General features: G+C 38.6%; 1 protein-coding gene across 1 annotated transcript in view; it reads left to right on the plus strand.

The window, feature by feature from the left end:
* Positions 1-14,500, plus strand: part of LOC100535100 (Na(+)/H(+) exchange regulatory cofactor NHE-RF2) — an 86,046-nt gene that overhangs the window by 58,196 nt on the left and 13,350 nt on the right. The window contains exon 4 of the mRNA XM_021473166.3: positions 8,018-8,171. Within this exon, the coding sequence (XP_021328841.2) occupies positions 8,018-8,171 (154 nt within the window). The remainder of the gene's footprint in view (positions 1-8,017; positions 8,172-14,500) is intronic.

The following is a 14,500-nucleotide window of genomic DNA, read 5'->3' on the forward strand; positions in this document are numbered from 1 at the left end:
TTTTTTTTTTAAACAAAAACAGCTTTTATTTTCTCTAGAAGAAAAAAAATTATTGGAAATACTGTGAAAATTTCGTGATCTGTTAAACATGATTTGAGAAATATAAAGAAGAAAAATTCACAAGAGGGCTAATTATTCTGACTTCAGCTGTAAATCTAAGTGTATGTAAGTGATGCTGAAGTGAAAATATGCATGGTTATTGTAATCTACCCACTTAGACTAAGTAAAGTACTTTATTTAAAAAAGTATAAAAATCTCAGAACCAGCATGTGCATTAAAATAGCAGTGTTTTGTCTGCAGTGTCTGTCCTTAAACAGTTTTAAGCTGTTTCTTGATAACAGGCCTCTATCATATTTCTATAATGTGCATCAAAATACAGCGTGATGATGCCAGATATTCACCCACACTGTCTAAATTCACACTCATGCTGATCATCCATCATATTCAGATGCGTGTGGGAGGCGTGCGATATGATGATGACTCGCGCTAAATATTTCTGAGTCAAGATAAATAACATACTGCTCCACTTACATTGGAGATCAGTAGAGCTGACACAGGAATAACACGACGTTCACATAACCTACATTAAGCATACACGTGATTATATTAGCTCAATTTAATTAACGCAAATGAGAAACAGTTATGAAATCAGAACATACAAGTTTGCGTTTTAGGATATCATAAATATAGCGGTACAAATATTCACTAAAATATGCAAATTTTAATAGTTCAGTAGATCATGATGTTCGAGTTTCACTACAAAATCGCAACAAATGGATTTATTATGTAAAATGTGTTCTATATAATTCAATAATGTATAATATGTATTATAAATAAGATGATTGTGTTGATATAATATTATAATAATATATTTAATAGATTTAATAATCATATATTTCCATTAAAATCATTAGTTTATATACTTTAATGTGTATTTTAGTATTGTTCATGTTGTGTTTTCATGAGACATTAATGTCAAAGATAATCACATTTCTTCAGCTTAGTCCCTTATTTATCAGGGGTTACCACAGCGGAATGAACCGCCAACTTATCCAACATGTGTTTTATGCAGTGGATGCCCTTTCAGCCGCAAGCCAGTACTGGGAAACACCCATCCACTCTCACATTCACACATACACTACGACCAATTTAGTTCAGTTCAACTATAGCTCATGTCTTTGGACTATGGGAGAAACCGGAGCACCCGGAGCCCACGCCAACACAGGGAGAACATGCAAAACTCCACACAGAAACGCCAACTGACCCAGCCGAGACTTAAACCAGTTATTCAACACTAATGTTAAATAATATATGCAAATAAACAAGGATGATAACAATGTTTAGTACACTACAACTACTTCATATTGCTAAAAATATATACACACAAATATATTATTATACAGACAAATAAATATAAATGCTGAAAATGGAGGTTAACTCTGCATATATGTTTATAAATGTATTTATAATGTGCAATATAGTATGATTTATCTTTATGTGATGCATTTAATAATAAATTTATTGTCTTGTCATTTTAGGATGTATACATGTATAAAGACAAATACACTACCTGACAAAAGTCTTGTCGTCGATCTCAGTTGTAAAAGCAACAAATAATAACTTGACTTCTAGTTGATCATTTGGAAAAGTGGCAGAAAGTCAATTTTTCAGCTGAATCATCTGTTGAACTGCATCCCAATCATCACAAATACTGCAGAAGACCTACTAAAGCCCGCATGGACCCAAGATTCTAACAGAAATCAGTCAAGTTTGGTGAAGAAAAAAATCATGGTTTCGGGGTTACATTCAGTATGGGGGCGTGTGAGAGATCTGCAGAGTGGATGTTAACATCAACAGCCTGAGGAATCAAGACATTTGTGCTGCACATTACATTACAAACCACAGCAGAGGGCAAATTCTTCAGCAGGATAGCGCTCCTTCTCATACTTCAGCCTCCATATCAAAGCTCCTGAAAGCAAAGAAGGTCTAGGTGCTCCAGGATTGGCCAGCCAAGTCAGCAGACATGAACATTATTAAGCATGTCTGGGGTCAGATGAAGGAGGCATTGAAGATGAATCCAAATAATTTTGATGAACTTCTGCAAGAACGCTTTCTTTGGCACTCCAGATGACTTTATTAATTAGTAATTTGAGTCATTGCAGAGATGTATGGATGTAGTCCTCCAAGCTCAAGAGAGTCATTCACAATATTCATTTCATATATTTCATATATTTATATATTTTCCACTGCAGCATGGTTTTATTTTCTATACTGTACATTATTTCTGTTAAGTGACAAGACTTTTGTCTAAGCAAAGTCAGACCTTACTGTCCTAATTATATAATTACAAACCAAGGCATGATCATATTTTATTTTGGTGAAATAAGCGTCATCTAGAGGCCTTTTTTTTCGCCTTTCATATAAGCCACTTCTGATACCAAATAATCAACTAGAAGTCAGGTTAGTGTTTGTTACAATACTTTAGTCAGGTAGGGTATGCTAATAAAATAAATTTTTGATTTTTTAAAGCAAATTTGTTCATATGTATATTTGATATTTCTAATACCCATATGTTTCACAATTTATATTTGATTAAAATCTGCATAATTTAAATGTTGTTTGTTTATTTAAATATACAAATTTAAAATATTTACACAAATTTATTATAACTTTTCAAGAGTTGTATTAAAGTAATGAGCAAATAAATAAATAAATAAATATATTCAAACAAATTAATATAGATTTTTAAGGCAAATTTGTTTATTTATATGTAAATTTAATATATCTAGTACCCATATGTTTCATAATTTATATTTGATTCAAATATAACCTAATATAATTAAAATGCATATAATTTTCATGCATGTTTTATTATTTAAATATAATTATTTTACAAATATTTAATTATGACCTTTCAAGTTTTATTACAGTAATCAGGGGTGGACTTTACCAATAACCGTTGTAAACAGCCGCTAAAGCCCCCTTTTAGGGGCCCCAACCAATGCCAAAAAGCCTATATTAATCATATAGCCCTTGTGTAAATTTTCTATTATATGTTGTGAAATCTGTCTATAACATAATTATTTTAATGTTATTACTTCTTTTCAAAACCAGGGCCTCCACAAATTGATTTTACATTAAAAAGCTAAAGGTTCTGCTTAAAATATACTTTTAACATGCAGTTTATTTACAACAGAATAGAATTGCTTGGGGTCAACAAAAAAAACTAAATCTGCCCCTGACAGCAATGAGCCAATAAACAAAAAACAAAGACTAGTATTCACATAAAATAATGTGGATTATTAAAGGCAGATTTGTTTATTTTTTATATATCTAATACCCATATGATTCACAATTTATTTTTAATTAAAGTCTGCATAATTTAAATTAATATGTTTTTTTAAATACATATTTAAAATATATTTCTTTCACAAATATTGAATCACAACCTTTGAGAGCATTATAACTTGTATCATTTTTGGAGGTCCTGGTTTTGTAAAGAAGTAATAATGTTAAAATCTTTATGGTTATAGATAGATTTTATAACATATAATAGAAAACGTATAAAAAAAGAGCTATATGATTAATATAGGCTTCTTGGCATTGGTCGGGGCCCCTCAATTCCCTAAGAGGGGTCTTGAGCGGCTGCTTACTTCGGTTATGGGTTAAGTCCGCCCCTGGTTACTGTGATATAAAACTTGAAAGGTCATAATTAAATATTTGTAAAATAAATATATTTAAATAAAGAAATGTGAATTTTAAATATATTAATTTATATTTTAATCAAATATAAATTGTGAAACATATGGGTATTTATATATATATATATATATATATATATATATATATATATATATATATATATATATATATATATATATATATATATTTATTTATTTATAGACTGCTCAGCAACATAATATTATTATGTCAATTAAGCCCACTTTGGTGAAAAAATCTTGTTGTTTTTTATAATGCTCTGTATATCTATCTATCTATCTATCTATCTATCTATCTATCTATCTATCTATCTATCTATCTATCTATCTATCTATCTATCTATCTATCTATCTATATATCTATATATATATATATATATATATATATATATACTGAGCATTACAAAAAACAACAACAAAATTTATTCACCAAAGTGGGCTTAATTGACATAATAATATTATTATGTTGCTGAGCAGTCTATACTGTATATACCTTAACTTAAACATCATTTCTCATCGCTGACTTTTGATTTTGGAGTGAAATTGTTGCCAGCTTTTGTGAGATTCCCCCTATGGAGTCTGTCAAACTTTCTCCGTCATGTCTCTGAACTAAAGAGTGTGAGTTTTTGGAGTCCGACACCTGAAACCTGCAGCAGGACGCTTTAATATTTGATGGTGCTCAGTTGAACAGGGCATACGCTCCATCTGTCCCGAGCACAAACACTTCAGCAGAAGGCCAGCGCCGCGTCTACCAAACCCTGCTTTTGTTTTGATTGATTCTGCTGTCATTTCGCTAAAATGTCTTCAGCGTCTCTCCTCTGTTTGGCGGATCGGCATTTAAAGGGACGGTACACTCAAAACATGAAACAGTTTACTCACTATTTACTCTCCCTCAAGTTGTTTAAAAACCTTAATGCATTTTTTTCTTCTGTTGAGCACAAAATAATATATATATATATATATATATATATATATATATATATATATATATATATATATATATATATATATATATACTTTTTCTTTTTTTTTTTAAGTTGAAAACTGGTAACCATTGACTTCCATAGTAAGAAAAGCAAATACTATGGAAATCAATGGTTACCGATTCCTAACATTTTTCAAAATATCTTCTTTTTTTTTCCAACAGAAGAAATTAATTCATAAAGGTTTGGAAAAAGAAAAGGGTGAGTAGATTTCATTTTTGGTTGAACTATCCCTTTAAAACGTGTTGCTAAGTAACGGAAAGCAGGGCTGCGGACCGGTTTATCATGACATAAATCAGGCTTTTACATATAGCCACTGAGGCAAAAGTGAAAAAGATTCGGCTCAGATTAATCTGCTGATTAAAATATTTTAGTTGAAGCATTTTAGCTGTATTTAAACGTACAATATTACATAAAAATATATAAAATATGTATGGGAAAAATGGTTCTACTGGGATTATTTTAACAAATATTTATTAAAGTACTTCTTTAAAAGAACTTTATGCTTCAGAAATAAGGTACTCATATTAATTATGAAAAAGTAACAGTATATGCTCATAAGCAGAAGCATAATATAAAAACAAAATATGAATATAATAAATGTATCGTTGACTTGTGTGTGTATTTGTAATTATTCTTTAATTTACTTTGTAAACTTCAAAAATAAATTTATAGGTCCATAGTGTTTGGATATCGACACAATTCTAATATTTTTGGCTCTATACCAACACAATGGATTTGAAATGAAACAAACAAGATGTGCTTTAACTGCAGAAATGTTTTAATTTGAAGGCATTTACATCCAAATCAGGTGAACACTGTAGGTATTACAACAGTTTGCATATGTGCCTCCCACTTGTTAAGGGTCCAAAAGTAATTAGACAGTTGGCTTCTATGCTGTTCCATGGCCAGGTGTGTGTTAATCCCTCATCATTCCAATTATAGCAGATAAAAGGTCAGGGGTTCATTTCAAGTGTGCTATTTGCATTTGGAATCTGTTACTGTAAACTCTCAAGATGAGATCCAAAGAGCTGTTACTAGAAGTCAAGCATCCTTAGGCTGAAAAAGTGAAACAAACCCATCAGAGAGATAGCAAAAACATCAGGCATGGCTAAAACAACTGTATGGAACATTCTCTAAAAGAAAGAACGCACCAGTGAGCTCAGCAATACCAAAAGACCCGGAAGACCACGGACACAACTGTGGTGGTTGACTGAAGAATTCTTTCCCTGGTGAAGAAAACACCCTTTACAACAGCTGGCCAGATCAAGAACACTCTCTAGGAGGTAGGTGTATGTGTGTCAAAGTCAACAATCAAGGGAAGACTACCCCAGGGTGAATACAGAGGATTCACCACAAGATGTAAACCATTGGTGAGCCTCAAAAGCAGGAAGGCCAGATTAGAGTTCTAAAAAAGCCTTCACAGTGCTGGAACTACATCCTAAGAACAGATGAGCTCAAGATCAACTTGTACTAGAGTACATGCTGACAAAAGCTGCAGGATGAAGTGTGAAGTGTTTGAGGCAATATTTTCTGCTCATATTCAGCCAAATGATTCACAATGCTTTAAAGTGCAGATGGATGATGACTCAAAGCATACTGCAAAAGCAACCAAAGAGTTTCTGAAGGGAAAGAAGTGGAATGTTATGCAATGGCCAGTTCAATTAACTGATCTGAATCTGATTGAGCATGCATTTCACTTGATGAAGACAAAACTGAAGGGAAAATGCCCCAAGAACAAGGCAGAGCATCAATGAAACCCAGTGTCTGGTAATGTCTATGTGTTCCAGACTTCAGGATGTACTTGACTGCAAAGGATTTGCAACCATGTATTAAAAATTGGAAGTTTGATTTATGATTATTATTATGACTGATTAATTTTGGGTCCCTTAACAAGTGGGAGGCACAAATGCAAACTGTTGTAATTCCTAAAGCGTTCACCTGATTTGGATGTAAATACTCTCAAATTAAAGCTGACAGTCTGTAATTAAAGTTCATTTCACTTTAAATCAATTGTGTTGGTGTATAGTGCCAATAATGTCAGAATTGTGACGATGTCCAAATAATTATGGACTTGACTGTATATGCATTTTTGTATTAATTTTCTTAAATATTTCTTAAACATTTTCTTTTCGGCTTAGTCCCTTATTTACTAGGGGTTGCCACAGCGGAATGGACCACCAACTTATCCAGCATATGCTTAACGCAGCGGATGAGAATGCAGGTTTTTAATATAAAAGAAAAAAAACAACAACAAATGTATGATGCAAAAAAGTTTATTAAAAAGTTAAGATTGTGGCTGGAGGTGTGGTGTGGTGAATTATTGACTATTTTTCTGATTTATAACTGATTGGTTTCATTCAATCTATACACTTTTCAAATGCATTTCAATCTAAATAAAATCATTTTAAAAAGATATAAAACCAATAATATGTAAGTCATTAGAAAAACTAATATATAAAATAAAAAAACAAAGAATATATAAATATATTAAATCCAACATACAACTCAATTTACCATGGTAACACTTTTTTGGAGACTACCATCAAGTTAATATCTTGGTCTAGAATATGATTACAGTAAATAGCAAAGTCAATATAAGGTAAATTTGTTGTTTTTGTGGCTGTCCTGCAAGATTTTAAACTGTTTAAAGCAGGGGTGTCCAAACTTGGTCCTTGAGGGCCGGTGTCCTGGAGAGTTTAGCTCCAACTCTAATTAAACACACCTGAACCAGCTAATCAAGCTCATACTACAGTAGATATACTAGAAACTTCCTGACAGGTGTGTTGAAGCCAGTTGAAGCTAAACTCAGCAGGACACCGGCCCTCCAGGACTGAGTTTGGACACCCCTGGTTCAAAGTTATGTCCTTATCCTCTATACACCGCAAGGTTTCCAACTTATTCAAATTCCAGAAAAACACTTCAACGCTTTCTTTTTTTCTTCTTAGTGTTAGTGTAGGGCCACATTCATGAGTACTGACCATAAAGAAAAGAAACTGTTGAATAAAATCAGTATTTTTGTTTTATGTGTGCAAAAAAATCAAGTATTCCTGTAGCTTGATAATATTTTGATTGAACAACAGAAGCCACATAGTCTGTTTTGAGGAGGTTTTTCAGTATTTTTCTGGACTTTGAGTGTCAGATCATTGTTGACTATGGAGGACGAGAGAGCTCCAGGATTGCATCTAAAACATCTTAATTTGTGTTCAAAAGATGAGTGAAGGTCTCAGGGGGTTTGAAATGACATGAGTGTGAGTAATTAAAAACAGAACTTACATTTTTGAGTGAACTAACCCTTTAAAATGCTGTCTGCAGGTGAATGGAGTGAACATTGAAAGCATGAGGCACGCTGAGGTTGTGGCCTTCATCAAGAACGGCGGGAAAGAAACCCGTTTGCTGGTGGTAGATCCAGATACAGACGAGCATTTCAAGAAGATGAACATCACTCCTACCAGCATCCACGTCAAAGGTAAAGCATGAAACTTGAATTAAAATCAAGTACAGCGCCTTTTACAATATACAATAAAAAAATTTAAATTCGTGAAATTCAATGGCTTTAGGATTCCAGCATTCTTCATAAAATCTTCCGGAAAGGAAATTCAGACAGGTTTGGAACGGTTGAAATAAGTGATGAAAGTATTTACATTTTTGGGTGAAGTAGATTTTTTATATATTGGTTTATATTTAATATATATATATAAGTTTGCAATGTTGTGATTCTGGCAACGCTGGTTTGAGCCTCGGCAGGGTCAGTTCTGTGTGGAGTTTGCATGTTTTCCCTGCGTTCCAAGGGAGCTACGGTTTCCCCCACAGTCCAAAGACGTGGTACAGGTGAATTGGGTAGGGTAAATTGTTTGTAGTGTAAGAGTGTGAATGAGTGTGTGTGTATGTTTGCCAGAGATAGGTTGAGGCTGGAAGGGCATCAGCTATGTAAAAAATGTGGTGGATAAGTTGGCGGTTCATTCCCCTGTGGTGACCTCAGATTAATAAAGGGACTAAGCCGAAAAGAAAATGAATGAATGTTGTGGTTCTCTCATAACTTTTTGATTTGGTTCATAGTTTGCAAAAAAAATAAAGAGACACATGAACCTGGCACTAATTCATGCTGTGTCCATATAGAGTGGTCACATTGGAGAGGATCAAACTTGTCATAAAACTTTTCCAATATTCCAACTATAACCACCAACCTTGTCTTGGGAAGCTTTTATGACCCACATTATGTTGACTACTGTGTGTACTGTATTTATGGTTTTGCTCATCCCCCATTGACAGTTAGATTTAGCGTGAGTTTTGTGCCACGCTTCCCCCCCTAAAGCACCAATAGCTCCGCCCTTAAGAACTGATAGCATAAACCCCCCACCCCCCTCACCCCCCACCCACTCCTCTGGCCTAAGGGACCAATAGCTCCAACCTAAATTACAGATAGCTCTGCCGTAAATGACTGATGACTTTGGCCTAAAGGACCGATAGCTCCACCCTAAAGAACTGATGGCTCTGCCCTAAACGACCGATAGTGTCACCCTAAAGGACTGTTAACTCTGCCCTAAAGGACTGATAGCTCCGCCCTGAAGCACTGATAGCCCTGCCCTAAAGGAATAGGAGCTCCGCCCTAAAGAACTGATGGCTCTGTCCTAAATGACCGATACTGTCACCCTAAAGCCTGGTTTATACTTCTGCGTCAAGTGAAAGTCGTACCAATGGCGCATGCAACGCGCGTAGCTGTGCATTTATACTTCTGCGCGCTGTCTCTGTTGGTCTGCATTAACACTTCCAAAACGCTAGTTGGCAGTGAGGTGTTAATGTGTCTCTGTGTCGAGTTTCTTCGCCTGTGTTTTGTTCTTTCTGAACACTTCCGGGATGTACAAGAGGCTCAAACTCGAACCGGCGGACATGCAACAACTTTAACTATGAGGTAAACACAAAACAAAACTTTCCATCCGGAGCTCCTTCGCGGACTCCACACTTGTAAACAATGGCTCCATTGGGCTCGCGCGGCTCTCTGTCTCGCCCAGACTCATCAGCGCTACCAAGCCAACCAATCACAGAACTTGCGCTACGCGTCGTTGCGACGAGAGGTGCACGTCAGCGACGCCAACGGCCACGGCATAGGGCTATGCGTCAGCACCGTAGCATACGCGTGCGTTTGACGCAGAAGTATAAATCAGCCTTAAAGGACTGTTAACCCTGCCCTAAAGGATTGAGAGCTCCGCCCTGAAGCACTGACAGCTCTGCCCCAAAGGACCAATAGCTCCGCCCTGAAGCATTGAAAGTTCTGCCCTAAAGGACTGATAGCTCCACCCTAAATGTCCAATAGCTTCATCCTACTTAACCGTCAGATCCGCTCTAAACTGCTAATGGCTCTGCCCTAAATGACTGATGGCTTTGGCCTAAAGGACCAATAGCTCCACCCTAAAAGACTGATAGCTCCACCCTGAAGAACTGATAACTCCGCCCTAAAGGACTGATGGCTCTGCCCTAAATGACCATTAGCTCCACCCTAAAGGATCGAAACCTCTGCCCTAAAAGACTGATAGCTCCACTCTGAAGCACTAGTTAGCTCCACCCAAAATGACTGATGGCTTTGCCCTAAAGGGCCGATAGCTCCACCCTAAAGGACTGATAACTTTGCCCTAAATGACCAATAGCTCCACACTAAAGGACTGATAGCCCTGCCTCATATATTCATTCATTTTCTTGTCAGCTTAGTCCTTTTATTAATCCAGGGTCGCCACAGATGCCCTTCCAGCCGCTACCCATCTCTGGGAAACATTTACACACACATTCACACACACACACTCATACACTATGGACAATTTAGCCTACCCAATTCACCTGTACCGCATGTCTTTGGACTGTGAGGGAAACCGGAGCACTCGGAGGAAACCCACGCGAAGGCAGGGAGAACATGCAAACTTCACACAGAAATGCCAACTGAGCCGATGTTCGAACCAGCGACCTTCTTGCTGTGAGGCGACAGCACTACCTACTGCGCCACTGCCTCGCCCTTGCCTCATTTATAACAAACACTAATATAGACATATACAAATAACGCACAATGAACTGATCTGCTCTCCAGCCTAAGATCTTCAGTATTTCACTTGTATTCTTCAGAGTGTTTTCATCTTGCTGGGAGTTGAGTGGGTGTTCGCTGTGTATGTGAGGTTTTACTCTCAGACAGATGTTGGGTTTTGTCTCTACAGAGGTGTCTATCTTTGAACTCTCTCCCCCAAACCCCAGTCCGTTTCCTCTAGAGTCCAGTGCATGTGTTGCACTCTGCAGTCCAGCTCCTGACATGTGGCTCACATTAAGCCTAAATTGAGTCAAACACTTTAAACGGGCTATTGACATCTTAAGGATAATTGTGATTTGGCAGGATCATGATTTGGCTCAGTGGAAGGTCATTCCAGCACAATCCACTTGCCTTTCCAGCCACTGTTTTCTTTGTATCATGTTCATTTATTTCATTGTGGATCAGTAGATCTACAGCAGCGGATTCAAGAGTCAGCATATCCGTCTTACATGAATGATAAATATAAAGAAGCTTTATCGTGGGCATGTGATATAGGTGAACTGGGTTATCTAAATTGGCCATAGTGTGTATGTGTGAATGTGAGAGTGTGCAGGTATTTCCCAATACTGGGTTGCGGCTGGAAGGGCATCCGCTGCGTAAAACATATGCTGGAATAGTTGGTGGTTCATTCTGCAGTGGTAACTGTTGGTAAATAAGGGACTGTTTGGTTGTAAAAATCTACAGCTACTTGTATAAACAGTAACAGCAGGTCAGATATTCCATCACATAATGAGCGCTTATTAATTATGAAAATTGTTATATATTTTTGTTAGCTATTAATATTTTCTAGTGACTATTTGTTCCGTTTAGTTTTAGTTTTTCTATTTATAAGGAATTATTCGGGACCGTGCACCGGAACGGAAATTGGCAAACACATCAAACATGCCAATACCTACAAAAAAAGTCTCTTGGAGTGATACCTCAAACCCAACAGGAAGTCGGATATTTTAAACTTCTTCTGCCTAAAAAGTGCAGTTTTTGCCATTTCCAGGCGTTGTATTTTAACGAACTCCTCCTTGGAATTTTATCAGATCAACACCAAATTCGGTAATGTCATCTAAAGGCCTTTGCGATGTTAAATTACAAAGATTTAGAGTTTTCTTGGAATGGGGCGTGTCCGTGGCGGCCAACTTTGACGATTCGCCACGAAACAGGTAGTTATAACTCAGGCATGCATTGTCCGATTTGCCTCAAAATCCACATGTTTGATAAGAGTCCTGACCTGAACAAGTTTGCAAGCCAATATCCAGTAACAGTTATAGCGCCACCTGCTGGCAACAAGAAATGACATTGTTACTTTGTAACAAACTCCTCCTACAAATTTTATCACATCAAATCCATGTTCCTTTATTTTAGTCCAAAGGTCTTTGCGATGCTAAATTGTGAAGATTTAGAGTTTTTGCTGAAGGGTGTGTCCGTGGCAGACTGACAAAGTTCAGTGCTTCGCCATGGAGGAGGAAGTACTTAAACCTTATAAGGCAAACAGTGGCTGTTTCTCAATTCCAAGAACGCTAAATATGGACTTGCCTTCTTGTGGAGAACCTATGTCTTGCCAGGTTACCTCAGAAGAACGAACTCAGGAGACTGCGAGGACAGAGAACGCGTCCTGTGAGAAATGAGATGCTGCGTTCTTCCTGATGGTCACATGACATTCATGTGTTTTTAATGGAATATTATTTAAACATTACAGCATTCATACAATGATTTATTGTTTTTCCCCTTTTCAAAATATATACTCTGCATAAAAACATTATAAATATATGCTGCACAATATAAATAAAATAGATTTTTATACGAATTTCAGCAAACAAACACTGTTAATGTGTTTATTCCTTTATTAAGATGTCCATGGTGATGTTTATATTCACCGTTTCATTTAGGGCAGCTCCTGAGGTAAATAAGTTAAATCTCTGACCTTCAATAATAAATCTAAATCAAACGCAATTCTTTTTTAAATATTTCCCTAAAGATGTTTAACAGAGCAAGGAAATTTTCAAAGTATGTCTAATAATGTTTTTCCTTCTTGAGAAAGTCTTATTTGCTTTATTTTGGTTAGATTGAGAGCAGTTTTTAATTTTTTAAACACCATTTTAAGGACAAAATGATTAGCTCCTTTAAGCAATTTTTTTCTGAACAAACCATTGTTATACAATAACTTGCCTAATTACCCTAACCTGCCTAGTTCCCCTTCGGTTGGGGAACTTCAGTGCCATGAATGGGAGGATTCGGATCAGAAGCCGCTTATCTGGAGAGTATTGAACGGGCCAATGAATGAAATTAATTGGCAGCGTAAGCTTGCGCAGGTGTGCGACATCTGCAATTATCTCAGCATATAAGCACACCTGAAGCCAGCAGACGCCATCCTTTTCGCTTCAGATCCTTTCTGAGTGAGTCGATGAGGGTTCCTCTTGCTGATCAGCACTTCAGAGCGAATGAGTGTGTCTCCCGGTCCAGAGTGGGTCTTCGCGGTGGCAGACGGTCGAGCTGGGTTACTCCCTTGCCTGCGGTTCTTTGGGTCCGGTCCTCCAGAGCGGTGCGTATAGTTGCAACTTTCCTAAAAGAGCAACACAGTCGTGCAGCACGTCCTTTTCAGGATGGCGCTCCGACTGTGCGTTTCTGGATGCGGGGGTTTCCTGTCTCCGGATGATGGACACGATCACTGCATTGCATGTTTGGGGGTCCAGCATGTTAATGCGGTGCTCGCGGGCGGTTCATGTCGTCATTGCGATGCCATGACCGTTGCACAGCTAAGATCGCGGCTAACTTTCGCAAGAGAGCGAGCCACCCCAGTTGCCTCCTGTTCTAAAAAAGCAGCGGGCGCTCGGGCAGATCTGAGGGTTTCAGCGGGAGCTAATCCGCCGCCCACGGGCTCGCGGACCTCTCGCTCCTCACGGCGCTCCATCCAAGCTTCGGGTGGTGAGAGTGATCCGTCTAACCAGATGGTAGCTCTCACACTCGCTGACACCGGAGATCAGATGTCCTCCGCGGCATCGGAGGGTGGGCTTTCACTGTCCGACGAAGATCCGGACCCGCTCGCCCCCTCCGGGCAGGTGAGCGCTGTCAAATCGGATCCTGAAGCGGACATGTTAGCCGTGCTTTCCCGGGCTGCTTCGGCCGTGGGGTTGGAGATGGTTTATCCCCCAGCTCCGCGGCCGGACCGACTAAATGGGTGCTACGTAGAGGACCAGAAGGCGAAGCCTTCGAAGCCTCTCGTCCCCTTCTTCCCGGAAGTGCACAGTAGGCTCACGCAGTCCTGGAGGGCACCTTTCTCTGCCCGTGCTGCGAGTGCCTCCGCCCTCACCGCCCTTGACGGCGGAGCTGCCAGGGGGTATGAGGCGATCCCGTCAGTGGAGCGCGCTATCGCGGTCAATCTTTGTCCGCGCGGCGCCTCTACGTGGCGGGGTTTGCCCCGCCTCCCGTCCAAAGCCTGTAGGTTGTCTGCCTCCCTCGGAGCCAGAGCTTATAAGGCTGCGGGCCAGGCTGCTTCTGCTTTGCACGCGATGGCCACCTACCAGCGCTACCAAGCGCAGGCGCTGGCCGAGCTGCACGAGGGCGGGTCCAACCCAAGCTTATTACATGAGCTGCGCACCGCGACCGACTATGCTCTTCGGACTACTAAGTCCGCCGCGTGTGCGCTGGGGAGGACGATGTCCACACTTGTGGTTCAGGAACGCCACCTCTGGCTAAACCTGGCCGATATGCGCGACGTTGACAAAGTTCGCTTTCTT

The sequence above is a fragment of the Danio rerio genome, chromosome 3 (assembly GCF_049306965.1).
Source record: "Danio rerio strain Tuebingen ecotype United States chromosome 3, GRCz12tu, whole genome shotgun sequence".
NCBI classification, from domain to species: domain Eukaryota; kingdom Metazoa; phylum Chordata; class Actinopteri; order Cypriniformes; family Danionidae; genus Danio; species Danio rerio.